At 40.5% G+C, this 23,963-nt stretch overlaps 1 protein-coding gene across 1 annotated transcript in view; it reads right to left on the bottom strand.

The window, feature by feature from the left end:
- The window catches only part of LOC124269101 (twitchin-like), a 164,493-nt gene that overhangs the window by 19,380 nt on the left and 121,150 nt on the right, over nucleotides 1-23,963 (bottom strand). The window contains 36 exon segments of the mRNA XM_046704118.1: nucleotides 63-235; nucleotides 958-1,043; nucleotides 1,046-1,077; nucleotides 1,281-1,383; nucleotides 3,761-3,838; nucleotides 4,378-4,423; nucleotides 4,871-5,023; nucleotides 5,178-5,376; nucleotides 5,697-5,848; nucleotides 6,294-6,497; nucleotides 6,824-6,917; nucleotides 7,045-7,110; nucleotides 7,520-7,677; nucleotides 7,861-8,026; nucleotides 8,845-9,129; nucleotides 9,780-9,952; nucleotides 10,950-11,061; nucleotides 11,266-11,568; nucleotides 12,179-12,308; nucleotides 12,991-13,163; nucleotides 13,622-13,711; nucleotides 14,053-14,241; nucleotides 14,828-15,000; nucleotides 15,289-15,400; nucleotides 15,735-15,932; nucleotides 16,762-16,866; nucleotides 17,809-17,922; nucleotides 18,180-18,368; nucleotides 19,476-19,695; nucleotides 20,209-20,291; nucleotides 20,815-20,980; nucleotides 21,197-21,315; nucleotides 21,946-22,097; nucleotides 22,804-22,954; nucleotides 23,341-23,482; nucleotides 23,484-23,644. Of these exon segments, the coding sequence (XP_046560074.1) occupies nucleotides 63-235; nucleotides 958-1,043; nucleotides 1,046-1,077; nucleotides 1,281-1,383; nucleotides 3,761-3,838; nucleotides 4,378-4,423; nucleotides 4,871-5,023; nucleotides 5,178-5,376; nucleotides 5,697-5,848; nucleotides 6,294-6,497; nucleotides 6,824-6,917; nucleotides 7,045-7,110; nucleotides 7,520-7,677; nucleotides 7,861-8,026; nucleotides 8,845-9,129; nucleotides 9,780-9,952; nucleotides 10,950-11,061; nucleotides 11,266-11,568; nucleotides 12,179-12,308; nucleotides 12,991-13,163; nucleotides 13,622-13,711; nucleotides 14,053-14,241; nucleotides 14,828-15,000; nucleotides 15,289-15,400; nucleotides 15,735-15,932; nucleotides 16,762-16,866; nucleotides 17,809-17,922; nucleotides 18,180-18,368; nucleotides 19,476-19,695; nucleotides 20,209-20,291; nucleotides 20,815-20,980; nucleotides 21,197-21,315; nucleotides 21,946-22,097; nucleotides 22,804-22,954; nucleotides 23,341-23,482; nucleotides 23,484-23,644 (5,250 nt within the window).

Genomic DNA, 23,963 nt, shown 5'->3' with positions numbered 1-23,963 from the left:
ACTGTTAAGTTTAAAAATCACATAGAACCTGATCACTGTTTTGGGATAGTAAGGAATCTTACGCTCAATGTTAAGTTTGCACTTTTCTTCCTTCCTGCCAAAAGAGTTCTCAGCCCGAACAAGGATCTCTCCCTTATCCTCCATCTTGACACGGGAGATCTTCAGCTCGAACTCGTTGCCCATGTATTTCTGCATGTATTTGATGCTCTGTGTCAGCAGACTGTCGTTCTTGTACCTGGGGAGATGGGAAGTCAGGGTGTGAAGACAGTTTCTACAGTATAATGTTTGTCAGCATGTACCTGGGGTGTCATCGAGACAAGGACTATACACATAGCAATACTGCAACTCCATCAGAGCAAGGTTGTAAAGGATGGAATTGCGCCTGGCAATCCAACCCAGAAATTGATGCGATGCATAAGCTCAATCTCAGGATCTTGGGTTTGAGCCCCAATTTGAATGCCAGTGTAGTAGCCACAAACTTTTTGAGTCCCTTGATGGAATTCGAATCAAGGTCCTTTTGATTCGAAGTCTGAAGTTGGACACAATATCCACATAGCCAAAGAGTGAACCCTATCAGCAAGCTGACAAGGTAAGGATGATGACTCCACAACCTACGTGAGATGACTCTGTGAGATGACTCCATGCTTGAACACGTCCTTATTTTAAAGTTACAAGACCATACTTTTGGGCTAATCAAAAGAACCTCAAGGGAGATAACTCCTTGTCATATCTCTAAAGAAAGGCATATTTTAACCTCAAACACGTCATCCCTTAGTTTAGTTCATGAAGAAAGTTAAATGAATAAACAATAACCGTAACGTTTTCCATTAATTTAATAGATGCAGTTTGCTAGGATTGGAGCTTGATGGATAAAGACAAATGCGATTTATTCATCATAATATAATCATGAAGATGAATGATTGGAAGATTGAAGTATGACACAAATTAATGTCTCACCAAGTAACGATTGGTGGAGATGCTGCAATGATCTTGCAGTCGAACTTGCAAGTCTGTCCTTCAGGAACTGTAGCGTTACGTGGGCGCGGCGCACAAATCTTGGAACAGCCTCCTTACGATCTGAGGTAAGATAACAATGAAAATCAATTAATATTTATATAAATCCTATTGAAACTGAATGTTCTTGTATTTATTGGAAGATGTATGTCAATGATGAACATTTGAAAAAGAATGGAATTTTTCAACACAAAAATGTCTTCTTTTTAAATATGGATTGGAAGAATGTAATTGTTCTTGAAAGTGGTGAATCTGCAGTCTCTCACCGAAGTAGCTGTCGTAGATCTGGTACTCTTTGGGTCGGTGTTTCCTGAGTGAGGAGAAGTTGGCGATCCGACCAATGGCGGGCATGGGCTGGGGCCAGTCAGCCTAAACACAAGAGTAACTTGGTCACAGCTAAATTCTCATTATCAATTTGCTGTCAAAGCAATTTTTACTGTTGGCAGTATTAAAGAAATTCTGTTTTTATTTAAATTAAATTAAGATTAAATTGTAAAAATTTGATGACATATTAACCAAACAAAAACATGCTATGGCCTCCGTAATTGACATTTCTGATACAGAAAAATATTCAGAATATACTGAAATGTAATATTTAAATGTGAATGAATTTAATATCATCATAACAAAATACTTAAAAAAGCACATATGCGAACATTGGAATGAGCACTAAATTTCAATTTTTGTCTTGTCCAATATAATGTTTGCTTCATTTTCATAATTAGAAGATGCAAATATTTCAGCAGGTATGATGTATTTACCTGTAACTGTGGGCGACATCTTCGTGCTACAAACCATGCTAAAACAACCAGGACAAGGTAACAAACGGTTAGTAGTAAAAGTAATAATAACGCATCCATCAACCATCATTCCTGTGTATCAAACAACGCCATGCTTGTATTCAAAACATCCAAGGTTAAACATACAAACAACACTTGTTCTATAGAATTTTGTATTGAAATATCAGTGCTTTCCAGCATGAGTGTGCATAGCCATTTTCAGGAGAAAAAATTGATATCAAATAAACATACTAATTCAAAATGCATATGGGGATTTTTTGGTGATGAAATGGCTTGAGAACTATTTTTATTTTCAGTTTGCTTAATACCTACCTAAGACATAACTCTAAGGTATTACACTGAATGTTCTTGCATGATGGACCAATTTGCTTAATGGTGCATGGACTGACAGGTGAGGTGAGGTGAAATTGGGTTTTACATTCGTACTTGAGAATATTTCGCTAATATGACGACGTGCATGCGTGTGTATGTGTATGTGCGGCTGCTTGTACTAGCCAAGACTTAAGCTGGTTTTATAGTGCTAGCCCACTGAGATACCATGCCGCAGTGAAGCATGAATACCCCACTCAGACACATTATACTGACTCCGAGCCGACCAGTCCTTGTTGTACCCATTAATGCCGAGTGCCAGGCAGGGACCAACAAGTACCATATTTTAACGTCTTTTGGTATGACGCTGTCGGGGATCGAACCCACGACCTTCCGCTCTCAGGCGGACGCTCTAACCACTACACCACAGAGGCGGTCGGACTGACAAGTGGTCGATACTGGGAGCACAGTGGTGAACACAAAGAACAGTTCTCATACAGTTTACTCATGTGGGAAATCACTGTAACCATTTGTTTGTTGCTTAATGCCACACACAGCAATATTCCAGCTATATGGTGGCGGTCTGTGAATAACCGAGCCTGGATCAGAAGATCCAGTGATCAACATCATGAGCATCGATCTACGCAATGCATCTGTAGAGATTCAGCACTGGAGAGAAGTGAGAGGCCAATGTACTGAACGTTTATTTGCTTTTCAGATCCATCAGATCTGGTGAAACCAAGACATGCAAGACAATGACGCTTGTAGTTTTAACAACAATCAGCTGACCTCACAGTTTTAGTATTAAACACAGCAATCACAAATTATCCCAGCATATCATTATTTATATACACAGTTCCAAATCAATATATGTCCCAATATCCATGCTTGGCCTTCATGCTTTCAATTACCATTATTCCAACTTAGATAATGAACATTCATGCTTTCATAAAGACACACCTTAAAAACACATATTCAGTTTGAATATTTTTAATATGACCAAACAATATAATTAAAATGTTTTCAGAATTTCAGCAAGAGTGAACCAACATGACAATGTTGTCATATGAGTTCAAATCTCATTTAAATTGTACTGCCAAAATAACTATTTTGCAATTCATTTCAAGTAAAGGCTGAATATGCATTGTCAGTGTGTTTCAGTATAGGGGAACAAACACTCTTCAATGTTATATTGATGGCTCAGATCAGACAATTTGTTCCAGTTCCTCCATTACTCATCTGTTCATCACTTTTACCCCACCCTGCCCATATAGCTGGAATATTGCTGAGTGCGGCGTACAACTAAACTCACTCACTCACTCACTTTTACCCCATACTGAGAAAAAGAACCCAATGTGGTCAAATTAAATTTTTCGGTTTCAACCCACTCTAAGATATCACTCCAATGTTTAAGGAAAGTAAAATATATACTCCTATAAACAGATATTTACATTAATTCGAAATCATTTTTTGTTTATTATGCTGTTACCATAAAAGTATTTTTATAATGTATTTCCCAAGTATATTGGTCTTGTAAAGATGTAAGACAAGAACTAAATTTGTCTGATCTAACAGCCATGAACACAAGCTGCAGACATTTCCAGGTGCATTGTGTCGACATTGTGTCGCTGACTTACGTATTTCTCCTTGATTCTCTGTCTGATCTTGTTGTAGCGACTGGACGGGATCCTGGTTGTCAGGTTGCTGTGGTCACCCTGCACACAAGAGGATGAGTTTTGGTAGCTGTATCACAGTCGTGTGATGTTTGTTTGTTTGTTTTTAGTTGTTTAACCTTATTATATTCCAGATATGTGATATTCAGTCTGGACCGGACAATCCAGTGATTGATATCATGAGCATCGATCTACATAATTGGGTTACGATGACATGCATGAACCATGACCATCGGATACCCTTAGTCACTTCCAAAAGTAAGTGTGGGTTCTGGGAGGCCAAATCTGAAACCAGATCACAGGACCATGTGACCGTTGAGTTTGGGAGCTTCTAACCATTCCAGCAAATCCCTGTAGAAATAGGCTTCACACATTGTATACTTGTTGGGAATTAAACCCTGGAGGCTGATGAATGAGAGCATTAACTACTTGGCTACAATCTTCTATTTGTTTTAACAACTGAGAGTAGCATTTTCTGCATGTAAGTGAAGTGTATATAACTGAAAGAAACTAAGTCCGCCCTGCCAATTCTTTGGACATCTCAAATATGTGGAGGGCAGTGTAGGTACATGTATACTTACAGTGAGCCATGGGTGTTCCAGAGAATCATGGACGTTCATCCTCTTTCTGTAATGACAAAACCAGATACAGGATGACTGCAGTTTGAATTCGATGAAAGGACAATCACTAAATGCTTCAAGCCAAAAACTCAATAATGACAAAATTACTTGATACTGGCATCATAGATTATATTCTCCAAAGTCATATTTCACAAAGAAAATTGCGTTCCACTTTCCAAATTTCCAAACAGCCTTCAGAAAGTGAAAATTCCTCTTCATTGGTGTGGATCCAGTGGTGTGTGTGTGTGTGTTTGTGTGTGTTTTCGAACCCCTTTTGAAAATGACCTAAGACCACATTGAAGTTAATGTTTTGCATTTGCGAACCTCCTGGAACACACACACACACACGAAAATTCCTGGATCCACCTATGCTCTTCATGACAAAAGCTGCCAACATTTAAATAGCATGTCCAGTGCCTTTTTGAGCATGAGGGAATCGATGAAGGCTACTTACGGCGCCTGTTTGACCAGGAGGGACTTGATGAATTCCTTAGCCTCCTTGGAGACATTGCTGAATGCTTCCTCGTCAAAGTCCCAGTCACAACGCTTCACATTCTGCAGAGTCTCTAGGTCATCTTCGCCGGCGAAGGGAGACAATCCACTCAACCTGGGAAATGAAGCACACAAATAATATGAAACAACTTTTTAATGCAATTTAGGTAGCATGAAACAAATATCATCTCGACAGCTTCAGAAACATCATATTCTTTCTTAGCTAAAAGGCTTTATATAAAGAGGTGTTAAGATGTCATGATACTCACAGAACATAGGCGAGCACACCAACTGCCCACATGTCAGTGTAGAAACCAACAGGTTCACGATCCACAATCTCAGGGGCTGCAAACTCCGCTGTTGCTGTGGTAACCTTGACAATCTCATCAGGATTGAGCTTGGTGGCAAGACCGAAGTCGATGATCTTGACATTGGTGCTTTTCTTGGTTTCAACCATAATATTCTCGGCTGTAACAAATAAACAACACAACATGATGTATTGTAAAGATTCTAACATTTTAAACTGAACCTTAGTAAACTGGATCACATGTATTAGAAGGATTCCGCTGTAAGTAAGTTTCATGGTGTTTTCTGGAAATATCACTGCAGGCTACACCAAGAATGGTCTTCACATGTTCTTGGCATTTGGCAATCTACCTTAGCTTTAGTCACAACAAACCTATGCTGTAACCCTATCTCCTTTAATACACAAAGAAGATGAAATGTACATTGATTTTCTTCTTGCTGAATTGTTAGTTAAACATTATAAAATTTTCAGACCATATAACTTCACCATACCTTGATATCGAGGTGGACAATGCTGTTTTCGTGCATGTGTTTGAGACCCTCACAGACTTGTCTCATGTAGTTGATCACCTCTGCCTCAGACATTTTGTAATCCTCAGCAGCGATACGATCGAACAACTCACCACCAGCCAAGCTGTGGATGCAAACAGTCATCATCATAATGATAACAATGATCATAAAACATTGGCACAGTGCTACTTGAACGCTTGATTATATATATTCAAAGCCCAATATCAGCCTGGTCAAGGAATCAGAGTACTTTATTTTCATTCCCAACAACCAAAATGCCCATGATGTAAATCATCTGACTCTCCCTGGTACCCATCCACTGCTAACAATGTCAGTGGCCCAAGGAGACACTGCATGTGACACTCATTTCACTGAGTGATACTAAAGCAATGTAAAACATTATCTAAAATTTTACATCAAATAGACATAGAAATTGACCTAAACTGGAATAAATTTGTGCAAGGCAATACAAGGTAGCTTGACCTAAGCTGACCATGACTACTGGCTCGTATCAACATTTTAGTTCTGTAAGGTACATTCGGAGCAGCCGTCATGGAAGGGCTACTTACAACTCCAGGATGAGAACCATCTCGTATTTATCCTCAAAGGCGTCGTGCATGTTGATGAGCTTGGGATGGTGGAGCTGGTTCATGATGTTGATCTCGTTCTTCACAGTGGCCTTGTCCAGAGGGTAGGGGCTGTTGATGAACTTGGCCACAAACACGCGGCCTGTTGCTTTCTCCACACAGCGATGGACAACACCAAAAGCACCACTGGAATAATAATACGAAATGTGTAAATTGACAGTTCAGAGATGACATGAAGACTATTATAGTTATTGAATGAATGGATGCATGGAAGATGACTATGGCTCATAATCAGGATATAAACCCAGGACAAGTCACTTTCGGAAGGAATACCAAAGGAGATTACCAACTGGATTGTGATTGTGGGAACAGATATAACCTATGGCTGTAATGAGGAGATATGGGTGTATTATATATTATAATGTCTTTTTCCGGCGAGCTGTGCTGGATCTTGCTCTGAGCTGAGAGTTCATGTCCTAAGTTGTTCATGTTCGTAAGTTGTGTGTTCCTACCTTCCAAGTTCCTCCAGGATGTCGTAGTAGTCGTACACGCTGGCCTGTTTCACCGTCACAGGCTGTGGCACGAACTTCTTCCAGATGTCATCGTCTGTGGCACATAGAACAGGCATTGTACAGAACATATATTGTATTCTACAGTTACACGTCAAGCTTTGCTCTTAGTCTCTATAACAGTTAACAATTTGAAAGTAACGTAGATGAAAAGCTTTACTTACAGAACTTATCATAGTCATTGATCTTTGGTCCATCGTATTTGCCTCTGACCTTTCTGCCAAACTCATCTGCAAAAAAAATGAAGATAAACAATTCATTATTTTAGGATCAATGATATTGAATCTATTTCTTACTTATTATTTACTGCATATCATTTAACAGACTGAATGTCTCAGATGTGATTTCACCATTTTGCTGAAACCCAAGAACACATGAATGGTGCTGATGAGCAAAATCACACCAACTGGGATTTAAACCCATGACTATAGGCTCCTGGATTGCCAAAGGGAAGCAACTCTGCACAGCAAACAGTGGCACCTTATACAACTGAGCCACCCATGACCACAGAAGTAAACTAATCTTCATGAATATGCACATTTGGATATCTAAATGGGCTCTTGACATCGACTAGAGTGAGAGCCTGTAGAGCAACTGTCCTCAAGGAGATTTCAGCTAGCTGTGTGCCAGAACACTCACCTTCCATTTGTTTCTTCTTGCGGACAGACTCTGGCTCGTCGGTCTTGATGGTGGTCGTGGGCTCGCATGCTTCACTGCGACCATAGAAGTTCTCAGCTACGACACGGAACTCGTACTCCTTGTTTGGGGACAGACCTGAGACGTTATGGAACTCAAACCTGGAAGACAGAGAGCAGTTGGTAAACAACACAAAATCTGGTGCTTTTTCTTGGTCAACAGCTCTGTATTCAGTTCAGCAACAGACTCCTATGTTCAGTTGTTTGTTGGGAACAGTGCAAGGGGAGGTTACTCTCACTGACAATTAATAGCCGTCATTTGCTATGATGACGCTGTATGCTTACCTAGTGGAAGCACATCTGATCCATTTGTTGGATGGGAGCTCTCTCTTCTCCACAACATATGCTGTGATGAAGCTGCCGCCATCATTCAGTGGTGGTTTCCATGACAACACAACAGAGTCATCACGGATGTTCTCCACTTTGGGGAAACGTGGCGAGTCAGGGTGATCTGAAATAGGGTAGAGATATTTGAATCAACATCATAACTGGCATTCATGAGTATTTCTGCATCTTCTAATGCAGCTTAAATGTTGACATTACAATCATCATAATTATCATCACCATCACCATCATCATTGTCATCATCACCGAAGGGGTCGTTGTCGGCACGGGTACTACAGATGTGTATCCCAGGTACGTTTCTGTATACAGAAAAGTACCTTAGCCAAAATCGGAATACAGAAACGTACCCTTGGACGATTCCATTCCGCAGTGTGTTGTTTTCTTGATTGGAACTGTCATACAGTTGAATTAGATGCATTTGATTGCGTTCGATAAGAAACGACCATACACGGTAACGAATATTTCGCGGAGCACAATACCATTTGCAATCAGTTGAAGGGGAACAACTACATACAGTTTCAGTTTTGGGTTGCGAAATATTGACTCGTTGTCCGTGTAAGGTGCCGGGTACGTTTCTGTATTTTGACATTGTTTAGGGTACATTACTGTATACAGAAACGTACCTGGGGTACATATCTGTAGTACCTGTGCCGACAACGACCCCTTCAGCGTCATTAGCTTCCAGTGGTAGTGTTTACATTACAATCATCATTGTTGTCTACATCATCATAATTATCATCGCCATCACTATCACCATCATCATTGTCATCATCGTCCTCATCACCTTCATTCTGATACTTGATGAGCCTGCATATATAAAGTGCCATTGTTGTTGTCCACATCATCATCATCATCATTTGTGTGCTACAATGCTGCATGATGAGCCTGCATATTCCCATCTCTACAATCACCATGGTGACTCACCATTAACCTGGAGCTTCAGCACTACAGAGTCCTGGCCAAGGCTGTTCTCCAGCTGCAGCCTGTAGGGTCCGTCGTCATCCTTGGTTGCGTCCTTGATGGTGAGGATGGCGTGGCGGTCGGTAACCTCAATGTTGTAGTGACTTCCGCGCAGCTCCTCTCCATCACGGATCCACTTGACGTCAGGCTTGGGGTTGCCCATGAATGGAATCTTCAGAACACATGTCTCACCCTTCTCGAATGTGCAGATGTCACGGAAACGTGGAGGTACGTTGATCTTGGGGGGTGCTGATTAAACACACAAAAAAGACTTTATGCAATAGTTCCTAAATACATTTTTATTAAGGAATAAGAGAACTAAATCTTTTCACATTTTCACACACAGCCTGAAATACATGAAATGATCACTGAACTTTCAAAATCAAATCATACTATTAGTCCGAATTATCTTCCTCTCTTGATTATATTCTATGTTTTATTTTCAACACAATATATCTAAGAGATATTATCTAAAAAAATTAACTGAACTGGCACTTAGTCAACATCCAAAAATGTGTTTAAATGGTTTTATATTTAAGATCTATTTTGAATTAAAACTTTCGAAAATTGAAAAAAAATAAATTTAACATCAAATCTCAGAATGTTTAGTTTCAACATTTCAAACGAGGCAGGGGTCATATGGTTACAAGTTCATATCTGACCCCAGTCATCAATGAACCAATATATATTTTTACAAACGCTTGCTGCAGTGATGGTTAATATTAAAAACAAAAAATATATAAGACTTAACAATATTTTTTAAAATTTTAAATTACACAAAAACTATGTAAACTTTCTTTAGCTCCTCAGTATGTATCATATAGCCAAGTCCTCGGAAGCCAATTGATGGTGTTTTCTCATTTAACTGCAACAGGAGATGGACTTGAACAATTACTCACATCTGATCTCGAGCTCAGCACGTGATGCACGTGATCCTCCCCTGTTTGTGGCACGGACGGTGTACTCATCTGCATCTTCACCAAACACATCATGGACAACAAGCACCTGCTTGTCTCCCTCAGTGAAGATCTCAAACTTGTCACTGTCATAGATCTCACGAACACCCTTGAACCTGGAAAGATCAAGCAGAGCTACAGATAACTTTTTGGGTCATTGAGTTATGAACTCGCTTGTGGTCATCTCAATTGGGTATCCTAATTTTCCTTTGAGTAACCAAATAAATTGTACCCACCTCACTCAAACTCAATTGGGTATTTTGTCATTTTCCATTACTTGTAAAAATATAATAAAGTTTAAATGTTAGTGTTTGTTATTTATATTTAATCTGTAATATGAGAAACGATAAGAAAGACTGCAAATTGCCAAGTTTATGTCCTGAAACAGAACCTCTCAGTATGCCTCAGTTATTTTATCTATCCACCGGTACCCAAGCTAAGATTTGACATTTTTTGAGTGTACGCATGTAAGATCACATCTATTGAGAATTTACAAAAATTCAAGCGTACTTGTACGTAATAGACTCAATAGGAATTGAGTTTTCACATAAATATTTGCGTAATTTATGCAGATACGCAGCTTATCTGTACATCTGAGGTCAAGGTAATAGACATCTTCATAAATTACAGAAAGGGATGAGAAATAACATAGAAAGGTGTCTGGCATGGAGTGAGTGAGTGAGTGATTAAGTATTGTTTTACATTGTTTTAATTCTTTCAGTATTCCAGCAATATCACTGTAGAGAACTCCATAAATCTTCATACATTGAACCGTGAAGGGAATCAAACCCATGCATTCTGCACCAATTAGCAAGTGCTTTAACCATTAGGCTACCGTACTGCCACTATCAGGCATGGAGTGAGTGAGTTTAGTTTTACAACATTTTTAGCAATATTCCATCAATATCACTGCAGGAGACACCAGAAACGGGCTTCACATGTTGTACTCATGAGGGGAATCAAACCCGGGTCTCTGGAGTGACAAGCAAGTGCTTTAACCATTAGGCTACCCTACTGGCACTATCAGGCATGAAGGAGACATCACTGGGATGAAGATGGATACAGGAGTAGATTACAGTGAAACAAGTAAGATGTTTTACAGGTTATACTGACCATTGGACATCTGGCTTTGGTGTTCCAGACACTTCACACTCGAAGCGGGCAGACTTGCCCTGGACTGCCTGGACCTTGCGGAGACCACTGCTGAACTCGGGAATAACAGCAGCTGCAACATCATCAACAACCATCAATACACCAGCTACAACATTGACTCTTGAGGCTTCATCATTACTGAACCAACTATCTCATCAACAACCCATTTATTCGACCACAGGTACAACGCTGACTCAAGAGACTTTATCAAGATTACTGAACCAACCATGACATTTTATCAGCTTTGGCTGTCTTCTTACATGGACAGTACTCTCACCTTTAGGATCCTTGATCTTGACGCTGGTGGAGGCCATTGACGGTTTGCTCATGCCAGCCTCGTTTTCGGCAAACACGCGGAATTCGTACTTGCGGTCCTCGATGAGGTTGGGGATGTTGATCATGTTGGTGAGGCAGGGCGACATGTTGATGCGGGACCAGTTGTCAGTGCCATGTTCACGCTTGTCGATCCAGTAACCACTGATACGGCCACCGCCATCAGACTTGGGTTTATCCCAGGTGAGGCTGACGAAGTCGCCTCCGACCTCTGTGACCTCTGGAGTTCCAGGGGACTGAGGAGCATCTGTTGATTGAAACAACTTGATGAAAACAGAGTTTAGGTGTACACAGGGATTTGTATTATTTGCTCTTTTGTCTCTGACTTTTGAAATCAGTTTCAATGATATATGATGTGAAAATGTCAGTTTTTTACTCCAAGATGTGCTGTTTGAAGACACATCAAGTACATTGGTGACTGTGTTTGGCAGCTTGACTCCTGAGAGTTTCTAGGACTTCAGTCCTTCCCCACATGAAGCAACGTGATACATGAGGTCTCATCTCAGGCAAATGAGTTTGTTAATAAATCGCCTCTGTTCACCCAGCAGTGAATGGGTACCTGGAGGGTAAAGTCATATGACAACCTTATAGCGCCTTATCAGGGTTCTTGAGCACACACAAGTTCGGGAAGCAGGCTCTTTATAAATAGCCATCATATCATATTTGTAAGGCCACACAAGTAAGACTATGTGACAACTCGATCGCAGGTATGGGATATTGGGCTCCTATCCTACACTTAATTTATTACAGTCTTATAATATATTCAAAGATGGCAGCAATTAAAACAAACTCTATTATTTGAAGGGAAACTTGAGTCAATCATCTCTATATTACTCATCTGTCTGTCTGACACTTACCGAATGGCATCTTGGCGACAATGGGGCTCTCAGCAATGAGTGGTTCTCCCTGTCCGAACTCGTTGACGGCGCTGACACGGAACAAGTACTGGCTGTTCTCATAGAGACCCTGCACGTCGAAGGAGGTATCCTGACAAACACAACACACAACATATTGAGTCATTTCAACAACATGTCAAGCCCACTGACGTAACCTCAACAAGATCCAGCCATGTATCAGGCTGGTTCATCATAAAGTATAGAAACGATAAGCATGCTCTGCCCTATCACTGGCATGGGCCTCTCACAGAATATGAAATCAAATTATAAGCATATTTCCAGGAGTAAATTTCAACTGGGGCACCGTTTATAGCTTGATGTATAAAACTGACATCTGGTTTTGAGCAATTTGGATAAATTCTCCCTACTTTACAAAAAATGGACCTTCTCATTTACGGAGATGTATTTACATGCACCTAAAGTTTTGAAGTTAAACAACGGAACACCCTTGAAATTTTACATCTTATTTTGAATTTAAATACACAAATATTAGCTAAAATTTTAGCACAAAGTGAAATTTCAGTTTAAACAGTTTAATCCTGGTACTGTTTTTATTTTCATTTTTTGTGGTTAAAACATTGAATAGTACAGATTAGATTAAGTGATAATGTTTGTTTCCAACTGTAATTGAGAGTTTAGTCTGAAGACAATAAACAAAAATAATAGGCAAAGAATGCTGCTGAGACAACAGAAAATTAAACACAGTATAGACCATGACTGATGCACACTGAATCATGTAATAGTAGTTGTCATGAAGATAGCAGCTGTCTTACCCTGCACTGTGAGGAGACTGTCACCCAGTAGGGCTTGCCCACTTCCTGTCTCTCCACGACGTATGACGTCACCTTGGCGCCACCATCCTCCTTGGGTGGTTTCCAGGCCAGGCGGCACGTGTTTTTGGTGATGTCGGACACGTTGAGGGGTCCAGTTGGTGTAGATGGTGGGCCTATGACAAGAGATGCCATAGTTATTCTCTTCAAATTATAACTAGTTCATAAGAATGTTTTTGTAAAAATGTTCCACTGAAAATATTTTTCTTTTTCTTTGTTTAATATATATTCATATCACTTCTCTCAGATAATGTATAATGGTTTAGTTTGGTTTGATGCGTTTGTTGTTTAAAGATTTACTCAGCAATATTCTAATTACATGGCTGTAAATATAATAATTAAGCCTGGACCAGACAATCCAGTGATATACACCGTGAGCATTGTCATATGCAATTGGGATACGATGACATGTGTCGACTAAGTCAGCAATGTATAATATATGTATTCCATCTGTGTTACTGATACTGAGTATAATAATGCTGTACTTGTGAATAGACAATGAACACTGTCTCAGAACGTTGGTAAAAAAACTTTCAGCAAGATATCCTTATATAAGTATTCTAAAATTACTTACTGACGACTTTGAGCTTGAATGGAGCAGTACATGTTCCGCTGTCATTGCTAATCTCGACCTTGTAGGCGCCAGTGTCATCAATGTCAGTGTCTGGAGCAAAGAATATCACAGTGTAAAACTAAAGGTTTGGGCAACTGCAAAAGTTATATATGACTTTCAGAAAATTGCACTCCTCACCTCATGAATCTACCATACTCTTTGAAAATGAGTGAGTGAGTGAGTTTATTTTTACGCCACTTCTAGCAATATTCCAGCAATATCATGGTGGAGGACACCAGAAATACACTTCACACATTGTACCCATGTGGGAATCAAACCCAGTCTTCAGCATGACAAGTGAACACTTTAACCATCAGTCTACCCCACCACCTATCTGTGATAAATGAATTAAAAAGAAACTTGCAAATATCATTTTTACAGTTAATAATCACCTTTGAGGGTGAGTGTCATGTACTCATCAAACACAGAGATCTTGACCCGGTCACTCTCTGGAACTTCCTTGTTGTCCCTCTTGACCTTGACGTCGAAGGGTCCGGTTCCACTGAAGGGGATCTTGATCTTGAACTGTTCGCCCTTCTCAACCTTCTGGTCGCGGATATCCTTCTCCAGACGAGGAGGTGCTGAGATGATGAACAGATAGAGTGAGTGGGGGAGATAGGGTTCATGTTGATTTAGCAAATACAACATATGACAGGTGACACCAAGAATTGCCTTCACATTGATAAATAGTTTGTCCCTCAAAATCTCTTTAGTGAGACATATCAACACATTAACTACTTGACTCGCCCTTTGCTGGATTAAACATGTTTATAACAGCTTAAACTTAGTATCCTAGGGACATAAGTGAGTGAGTGATTTTAAGCCATTTTTTAGCAATATTCCTGCAATATCATGACAGGGGAACCGAACTAGGCTTCACACAATGTACCCATGTGGGGAATTGAACTCTCACCACCTCTTGAGCCATAAGAATATAAATTAGACATTATTGTTAATATAATTTCATTGTGAAACATATCAGTATTATAAGAATACTGTTACAAATTTCTTTCTTTGTAACTGCTCTGAGATCAGATATAAAATTGTTTTACAGAAAAAATGTTAATGAGCATAGTACTAGGGTCCATTCTACAACAAGATCATAGTGCGAAGGTGATTGCAACTCCAGTACTTTCACATGGACTTCGACATGTAGCATATACTTACACAGCACAGCAAGGTTGCAGGAGCAGGAGACACGTCCCAGGCTGTTCACCAACTCACAGGAGATGTCGCCAGCGTCCTTGTCGTACACCTCACCGATGGTGAATGTGCACACATCGCCATCCATTCGCATACGGTTACGTCCTGATGAGCCCATTTCAATTCCATTCTTGAACCTATTGAACAAAATATAATCGATTTAAAGGAAAATTCAAAAACAGACTTTTTGATTGGAGATGGACTAAAAAGAGTAATTCAAAAAGATTTCCTAGAATGAGTGAGCGAGTTGGGTTTACGCTGCTTGTAGCAATATTCCAACAATATCACAGCTGGGGACACCTGAAATGGTCTTCACACATTGTATCCATGTGGGGAATCGAACCCAAGTCTTTGGCTTTTTTATTTAACAAACACCAAGTCAAAGCCTTTATATAGAAACTAGAAATAAGAATGTATCTACACACCAGTAGATCTCAGGTTTGGGTTGACCCTTGAATTCCACACTGAAGGCGGCCTCGCCACCAAGAGCGGCCTTGACATTCTGTAGCTTCTTGACAAAGTCAGGCTCAGATCCAACTGAAATGGAGAGAATGGTTCATACAAGAATATGGTCACTAAATGGAAAAGTATGCAAAAACTTAAGTTCAAGGTAATCATAATGTAGGTCAAGGACATAGGTTTATGGAAACTTCTTGTGTGACCTTGACATTGGTCTGGCACCACACTAATATTTCACTAAATTTGATATTTATATAATATAAAGATCTGTTCTTTCTCATTTTGACAAAAATATGATTGAACTGACTTTTCGTAAATTAGAATTTTTATGAACGGAATACTGACAAAGACTAAATTGAATGTCACAAATGAAATAGCAACCATTCAGCCAGTGAAGGTGTATTTTACATACCAATTTTCTCCTTGATTTTGATTGGAGCACACTCCAAACTTGGCTCACTCTTTCCGGCTGCGTTGACAGCAATAACTCGGAACTCAAACTCAGCGTTCTCGGGTAGGTTGGCTACAGTGTATTCATTGTCGATACATGGGTAGTCTGTGGCCTTTGTCCAGTAGGTGGAGCCCTTCTCACGCTTCTCGACAATGTAACCTGGAAATACAAAATATGTGACGTGTGGATATGGATTCTGAAGCAGAGCATTGGACTAATTGTGTTAACGTTACCTCTGAGAAGCATTGTCTAGAACAGGTAGTTGGAGTCACAAGTATACAAGCCATATGATTAGGCTAGTTTTGTAAGCCGCTTCTTCAGGAGGACTTGAAAGAAAATTATTCCAAAAGTTTGCAAAGTAGAAAAACTCAATATCTCTACACACATTGTATCTTTTGGAAAACATCATTCCATTTGCAGTTCACATTTTGGTTCATTTAGGAAACTAAAAAAAAAAATATATAACTACATAAACCAAAAAAACCCACCACCAAACTTTCTAGTATTTCTGCTTTGCACTCTCTGATTTTGTGTATCATTGAAGGACTGACTGACTGACTGACTGACTCAGTATGGTTTTACACCGCTTTTAGCAATATTCCAGCAATATCACGGCGGGGGACACCAGAAATGGGCTTCACTCATTGTACCCATGTGGGGATTCGAACCCGGGTCTTCGACGTGACGAGCCAACGCTTTAACCACTAGACTACCCCACCGCCCAATCATTGAAGGAAATAATGCTTGTTGGACCTTGCCTTGCTCTGTTAATCTTCACCCTTTTAACTTTGCCCACTCTGTTTTGGCATATCATTGAAGAAGATAAAGCAAGTGGGCCTTGATTTGCCGTATTTTTACTTTCACCCTTTTGCTTCATGTTGGCATAATAAGCCTGATGAATCCTGCGACTAAATAATTATTGAGGGTGGTAAAGTATTGATTATTTCGTTTTGAATGACAGTGGTCAGTATACACATTTTGCCCCTACCTGTGATCTTGCTGCCACCGTCCAATCTTGGTTTGTCCCATTTCAGCTCCACGAAGCTTCTGCCGATATGAGCAGGGGACGGCACGCCTGGCACTGATGGTTTGGCTGGAAGTGAGATTAGCAGGAATGAAGTCGGACCTATGAATGTGGGTACATGACAACAGGAACAGCTCCTTGGAGGACTTGTTTATTGGGCTCATTATTTGTTGTTTGCTTGTCAAGGTCAGATGGTTCATATTATGAACAAAGTCAAATGACAATGGGGTACTATGACACAGATTCAACCGAATCATTGACCTGACAACCTGGTCCATTTGGTTGTCTTATTCAACAAGCATACGTTGCTAGGGACCAATTCTAACCTTGCATCTCTGTGGACATTATAAGACAGAGAGAGAGAGACTCCCTGAAATATAAAAGGACACCGATATTTTTGTGGATTATCTAGTTGTCACATACAAGCATGGGTTGATGTGTACCTATTCTATGGGTGTCATAAGAAATATGAACAAGAGGTGAGGTGAGGTGAGGTGAGGTGAAATTGGGTTTTACGTCGTGCTTGAGAATATTTCGCTCATATGACGACGTGCATGCGTGTGTATGTGTATGTGTGCGGCTGCTTGTACTAGCCAAGACTGAAGCTGGTTTTATAGTGCTAGCCCACTGAGATACCATGCCGCAGTGAAGCATGAATACCCCACTCAGACACATTATACTGACTCCGAACCGACCAGTCCTTATTGTACCCATTAATGCCGAGCGCCAGACAGGGACCAACAAGTACCATATTTTAACGCTCTTTTGGTATGGCGCGGTCGATCAAACGGTCTTCCACTCTCGAACGCCTAACCACTACACCTTCCGCGGTCGGGATCGACCTTCCACTCCCCAGGCGGACTAACCACTACACCACCACTCTCCAGGCGGTTATGAACAAGAGAGATGAGAGACCTTCCACTCTCTGTGAAGCATCACAGAACATGGAAGGTGCTCTGTGAAGCATCAAAGAACATGGAAGGTGCTCTGTGGATTTAGGTGTCCACTCACTGTATTTTGGTTTGATCAAGACGGGTCCTGTCGAGCTGCTGGGCTCTCCAAGACCGGCGCTGTTCTTAGCCCTCACACGGAACTCCAGCTCAGCATCCTTCTTTAGGCCTTCCACTGGGGACACAATCACCAACATCAACAACAACAACATCAGCAACATCAATGTCAAGTTAAACGTCTTGTTCACTAGGCAAGCAAGGAAACATGTCACAATCATCAAAAATTAGTCCTTGATGGAGTATATTTTTTAGACTAAGATAGAATATTTACTTGTACAACCATGCCCTGCTCTGTAAGCACCATGATTAGTGCCCTGCCCCACCCACCCTTGCCCTGATCCACCCCGCTGTGCCCCAGCCCTGTGTACTCACATGTTGTTGTGGTTTCCTTGATGGGAGCATCGTTGTAGGTCTTCCATCTGCCACTGCTGGGCTCCTTGTACTCAATAACGAAGCCTTGAATCTTCTTGCCTCCGTCGTTCTTGGGCCGAGCCCAGGACAGAGTGACGCTGCCATCATCAACATCCAGCACCTCAGGTGTAGATGGTGGATCGGGAGTTGCTGGAAATAATACACATAACGATGAAATTACTTTCCTATTTAGTGTTTCAAAACCGATAAATCCTGATGGAAGGTGAAGATGTTTGGACTGTATAGAAAAAGAATATGTTGCCATGCCCCTACATCAGTGTTCGAAATAGCCACTGTCCCGCTAGCCCGTGGTTAGTAAAAATCCAGTCGGGCCAGTAAATATCCACAGTCACTGGCCCGACTGGCTAGTGAATTTTCAAGGGGTCATTTTGTAAATACATGTATATCACTCTACCCGACTTATTAAGTTATAATACACTTTTACATCATGCAAGATTATGGCCTGATAAAAATGTTCATTATATTAGCAGCTTAAGGATGAAACTTGTGTCTACATTCAAATTTCAGGCCAGTGAATACCTTTGTGGGCTAGTAACTTTCAGGCACAGCCCGCACATTGCACTACATAGCTATCATATATTGCCATACATAAGGCGGATTTTCATTTCTGGAACTATTGGGTTTTAAAGTGGGGCTACCTTATACATGGGGTTGAATATCTGACATTTTGTCAACTTGTGATGTCAGTCATTATAGTCACTGATGTTGGTTGACAGCAAAACTTTGCATTTCGTTTGAAATAGCTGTTATTTATATGTTACTTATATACAGTGCTTGAATATAACCCTTCTTGAAACTACAAATATGATCACAGTTTTGCAGGTCACAACCAGAGAAATTGTCGAACAGTCCAAGGTACTAAATATTGATATCTCTGTACAAGTACTTGGCACAGACAGGCCATCGTTACACACTGGATGAATAATATACACAACACCATGAATAGGAACTTGCCTAATACTGACTGAGTTTGGTTTTATGCCGCTTTTAGCAATATTCCAGCAACATCACGGCGGGGGACACCAGAAATGGGCTTCACACATTGTGCCCATGTGGGGATTTGAACCCCGGGTCTTCGGCGTGACGAGCCAAAGCTGTAACCACTAGGCTACCCCATCGCCCCAAACTTGCCTAATAGACAAGTACCATAGACGAATAACCCATACAATTGTCTTACAGATACTAGGCACAGACAGACAATTCTGAAACAACAAATGAACAATCCACTCTACTCACTGTATGGGTATTGAGCACAGACAGACATGGTCGTCTCCAATGGCTCACTGATGCCATGTTCGTTTTCAGCTGACACACGGAAGTTGTACTCATGACCTTCAGTGAGACCCATGACCTCGTAGCTGGTTCCACGGACAAACTTGGTGACTGGTTCCCACTTGCCCGTCCTCTTGTCCTGCTTCTCAACGATGTAGTTGCTGATGGGGCTGCCGCCGTCCTCCTGTGCCAGAGAAAAACATGGAATTATGCTTCTCTTTCATTTTTCAACTTTGAATATTTTTAATTTGGATAAAATCAAAGGTGCTTTGACAAGCATCCAAAAAATAGATTGATATTGTAAATCTGACTTATACTTTAGTCACCTACCCCCTCTGTGTACAAAAGTTTCCTAAAGTTAATCCTAAAGGTCTTTGATACACAAAATAAGTGTAAATTTATGATTGTCAGCTTCTTTATATTGAGGAACAACATTTCATCGTTCACATGATTAAGGAATAAGAATATACTACATAATGTTGTGTTCCTCATAATAAAGAAGTTGACATCCATAATTTTTCACCATTTATGTTATTCCTAAACTTCATATATGTTTGCTTCAATTCACCAACCATAAAGATGTTATGAAATGTTCATTGGTGACCTTAATGTGTAATGAAACAAGTAAAACATAATTTCAAATAATAATAAAACTCAAATTTGTCAAACTATCTCAATAAGCTTCATCATCACACACCTTTGGTGGAGACCATTTAAGAATGCAGGAGTCTGGTGTGACCTCTGACACGTCCAGGGGTCCTTCAGGTTTGCATGGAGCATCTGAAGAAAAAGTCAGTTCACTACATAATACTCAGTCAAGAGCCACAACAGGTCTTGTATGCAGCAGTTAAAAACATAGCATCTTTACTCAAGACATCCACTGAGTCTTGTGTATGGTTTGTTTACATGATCACTATGGTAACCATATCTTTGAAGTACACAAAACATGGACTTTAATCAAGGAAGAATTAAACCCAGGTCTTAAGCTGGATGAGCTAGTACACTATCCAATGTGCCAACCTACAAAGCCATTAAAGGACAACTATTTTGGCCATCATCTTTCTACTTGAAGTTAACTGGCATACAGAGATATGTCTTATTTGAAAAAATCTTGTTTGCTTTTGAACAAATTTACATTTGAAATTAAATGGATACTGGGGTCCCAGAGATATTCTGCTATAAAATTAAGTCAAGGGACCTCAATTTGGAACTATTAATATCAGGGTTATAATAAGAACCTGCTGTTATTCAGGTAGCTGTCAGAACTGAATGTGGTTACTGTATGTATTAGGGACAAACTTACCGAACACAGTGACGTTGAGTGAGATGGAGTCGCTTCCCTTCTCGTTGGTCAACAACACGGTGTATTTGCCTGTGTCTCCCTTCTCGGCCTTCTTGTTGAGCAACAAGATCTCCGTGGGGTCGTTCCTGAACTTAACACGATCTGTCTCATGTACTGTGAGACCTCCCTGCAACACATCATCATCATCATCGTCATCATCATCATCATCATCATCATCATTCCGATATGTCATTAGCCTAATCATCAAGTAAACAAAATGCTTGTTAAAAGTGAAAGTTTTTCAGTCTTGGACTTGAATTTGTACTGGTCCTTCCGTCACTTTTATATTTATTCTTTCCACCAGAATCTTTGCTTCTTATTAAGAAGGTTTGAGGAGACTGACCTGAGTCCAGGCGGCGGTAGGTATAGGTCTGCCATTGAATGGAATGGATATCTTGAATGGTTCTCCAACCTTGGCTACAACGTCACGGATTGCAAAGTCTCGGTTGATCTTTGGTGCCACTGGGAACAACATCATAAAATATGACTTGACACACTTTCACCACAGTGATAGAGAAAACACCACACGAAGGCTTGGAAATAAGGTGGGTGAGTTTATTCTATACCGCTTTTAGCAATATTCCAACAATATTTCTGGTGACACCAGAAATAGTCTTCACCCATGTGGGGAATCAACCCGGGTCTTCAGCATGACAAGTGAACACTTTAACCACTAGGCTACCCCACCAACTCGGAAGTAGGGAACAGCAATGGAGTGAACTTTGAGAAACATACAACCCATCTGATGGCAGAGGATACCATACTTGGGCTTCCAGCATTGAAACCATGATGGGATTTGAACATGGATTGAGGCATAATAAACAAACACTTAAATTTCAAGGTTACCCAAATGAAGCAGTTGAACTAAACCCATGCAAATTTCAGGGGTAGAAGGCAGCTATTCTACCATATCAACTGCAAAACTAACAAATAACCATTCATCTTTCGCCAAATGTTAGCCAGCATTTAGAATGGTGTATACTGTCTTTTTACTGGCAGTATATCTTCACTGAAGGCATCAGATGCGTACATCATCAGGATGCAGCTGGCTTTATTCTGCAGAAGTCTCATCTCTATAGTATACTGACTTACTTGGAGGTGGTTGTGCCTTGATGGAATCGGAGCACTCGCTGTGTTCTCCGGGCCCAGCGGCATTGACGGCACACACGCGGAACTCGTAGTCCTTGCCGTCTTGCAGACCCTTGACTGTGTATTCTGTGTCGTTGATGTCAGACACATTGGCCCTGCAAGACACAACAAACACAGTTAGTGTCAGAATAATCAGTGACAATATACTGGCCATGTCAAAGCATACATTGGTTATAGGCATAATCTACATTTACTGTCATCTATTTGCTGTTATAACCCGTGAAGATCAGGTTAGAATTGATCTTCAGCAGCCCATGCTTGTTGTAAGAGGCGACTAACGGGGTCTGGTGGTCAAGCTCGCTGACTTGGTTGACACATGTCATCGGTTCCCAATTGCGTAGATCGATGCCTATGTTGTTGATCACTGGATAGTATGGTCCAGACTCAATTATTTACAGACTGCTGCCATATAGCTGGAATATTGGTGAGTGCAGCATAAAACAACAAACAAACAAATATAACTGATGAACGTGATGGATAACGTTGAACCTCAACTTGTGAACCATTGATAAAAGCCCATTCCACAAACCTTTCATTAAATGGATCTTTTTGATAAAACAAACCACACTGACAATGTTGACTCAAAATTGAGTGATCTCAGCACTACAACTGTTATAAGTCCTATATGTAACATAGACCTATGAGCTAATTAATAATTATTTGTTTGGGTGAATTAATTTTGTATGTTCTGTGGTTTATATCATACTGCATGGTTCATAAATAACTGACAATAGCAGAAGCACAGCACTGAAGTTGTCTGTCAGGAACTTGGTCATGTAACTGTCCATCGGCGCCACTTACTTGGTCCACTTGTTATCTCCCTTTTCTCTCTTCTCCACTTGGTATCCAAGAATCTCGGCGCCACCATCTCTCTTGGGTGGGTTCCATGACAAGGTGATGGAGTCCTCGGTGGTTCCAATACTCTTGGGGGAGCTGGGAGCTCAAGGGGGATCTATGAACATATGAAGATGATTAGAACAAAACCATATAAACAAGCATTATTTTGTGTAATGACTATTAGTGACCTTAAATTGAACTTAAACATTTTGAGAACATCATTATCCCCATTCATTACAACTATTGTTTGTTTTACGCATAAATTAGACAGCAAGTGTGCTTGTTATAAATATTAGTTTATTGTATAAAAGACTTGAGAAAAACATACTTAAAACCTGACTATTTTTGTCATAGAAAATATATTACTTGACTCTTTATCACTGGATTGCCTGGTCCAGACTAAAGAATTTACAGACTGCTGCCATTAAACTGGGCATTAAACAACAACCACGCTACACTGTTTCTTTTGTATACTTCACAATATTTGAAAATGCTTCTTACCAAATGGCAGCTTGGAGAGAATAGCTTCATCTGTCTCAAGTGGCTCACTGACGCCCTGAGAGTTCTCAGCCATGATGCGGAACTCGTACTTCTCCCCGGGTTCCAGGTTCCTGACGGTGCACTTGGGGCTGGACACGAAGCTTGCTGACCTTCTGCCACCGGTTGCTGCCGGCCTTGCGCTTCTCCACGATGTAGTTGGCGATGGGCTCACCGCCACTGTCCACGGGAGCTTGCCAGTTCAAGGTCATGGATTCACCATCAATTTCTGATGCGGTGATCGGTCCCTTTGGAGGCTTGGGTTTGTCTGAAGCAAGTACATGACGTGAAAACTAACACTCTTGTCTTTGTTTCAATGTGAGACAGCCTGACATACACCCCAGACATGACAGTACGTATTTTCTTGGATATGGTGCAGATTGTTTAGCAGAAAGAAACAAGCATTGTAGGAGTATGTAATTACTAAGTAACCATTATAAAAAATATCTTCATTTGAACCAAGCCGATTCTCTCTTCTATGGTTGAAAAGAACCAACCAGACTTAATTTTCAAAGCACTTCACACAATCACAGAGAATATGGTATGGAAAAATAATTGAACACGATAATAAGAATTAAATGAGTTTT

The sequence above is a fragment of the Haliotis rubra genome, unplaced genomic scaffold (genome assembly GCF_003918875.1).
Source record: "Haliotis rubra isolate DU_JTF1 unplaced genomic scaffold, ASM391887v1 Scf142, whole genome shotgun sequence".
Lineage (NCBI taxonomy): Eukaryota > Metazoa > Mollusca > Gastropoda > Lepetellida > Haliotidae > Haliotis > Haliotis rubra.
The sequence above is the reverse complement of the archived record's forward strand: the minus strand, read 5'-3'. Positions and strand labels throughout refer to the sequence as shown.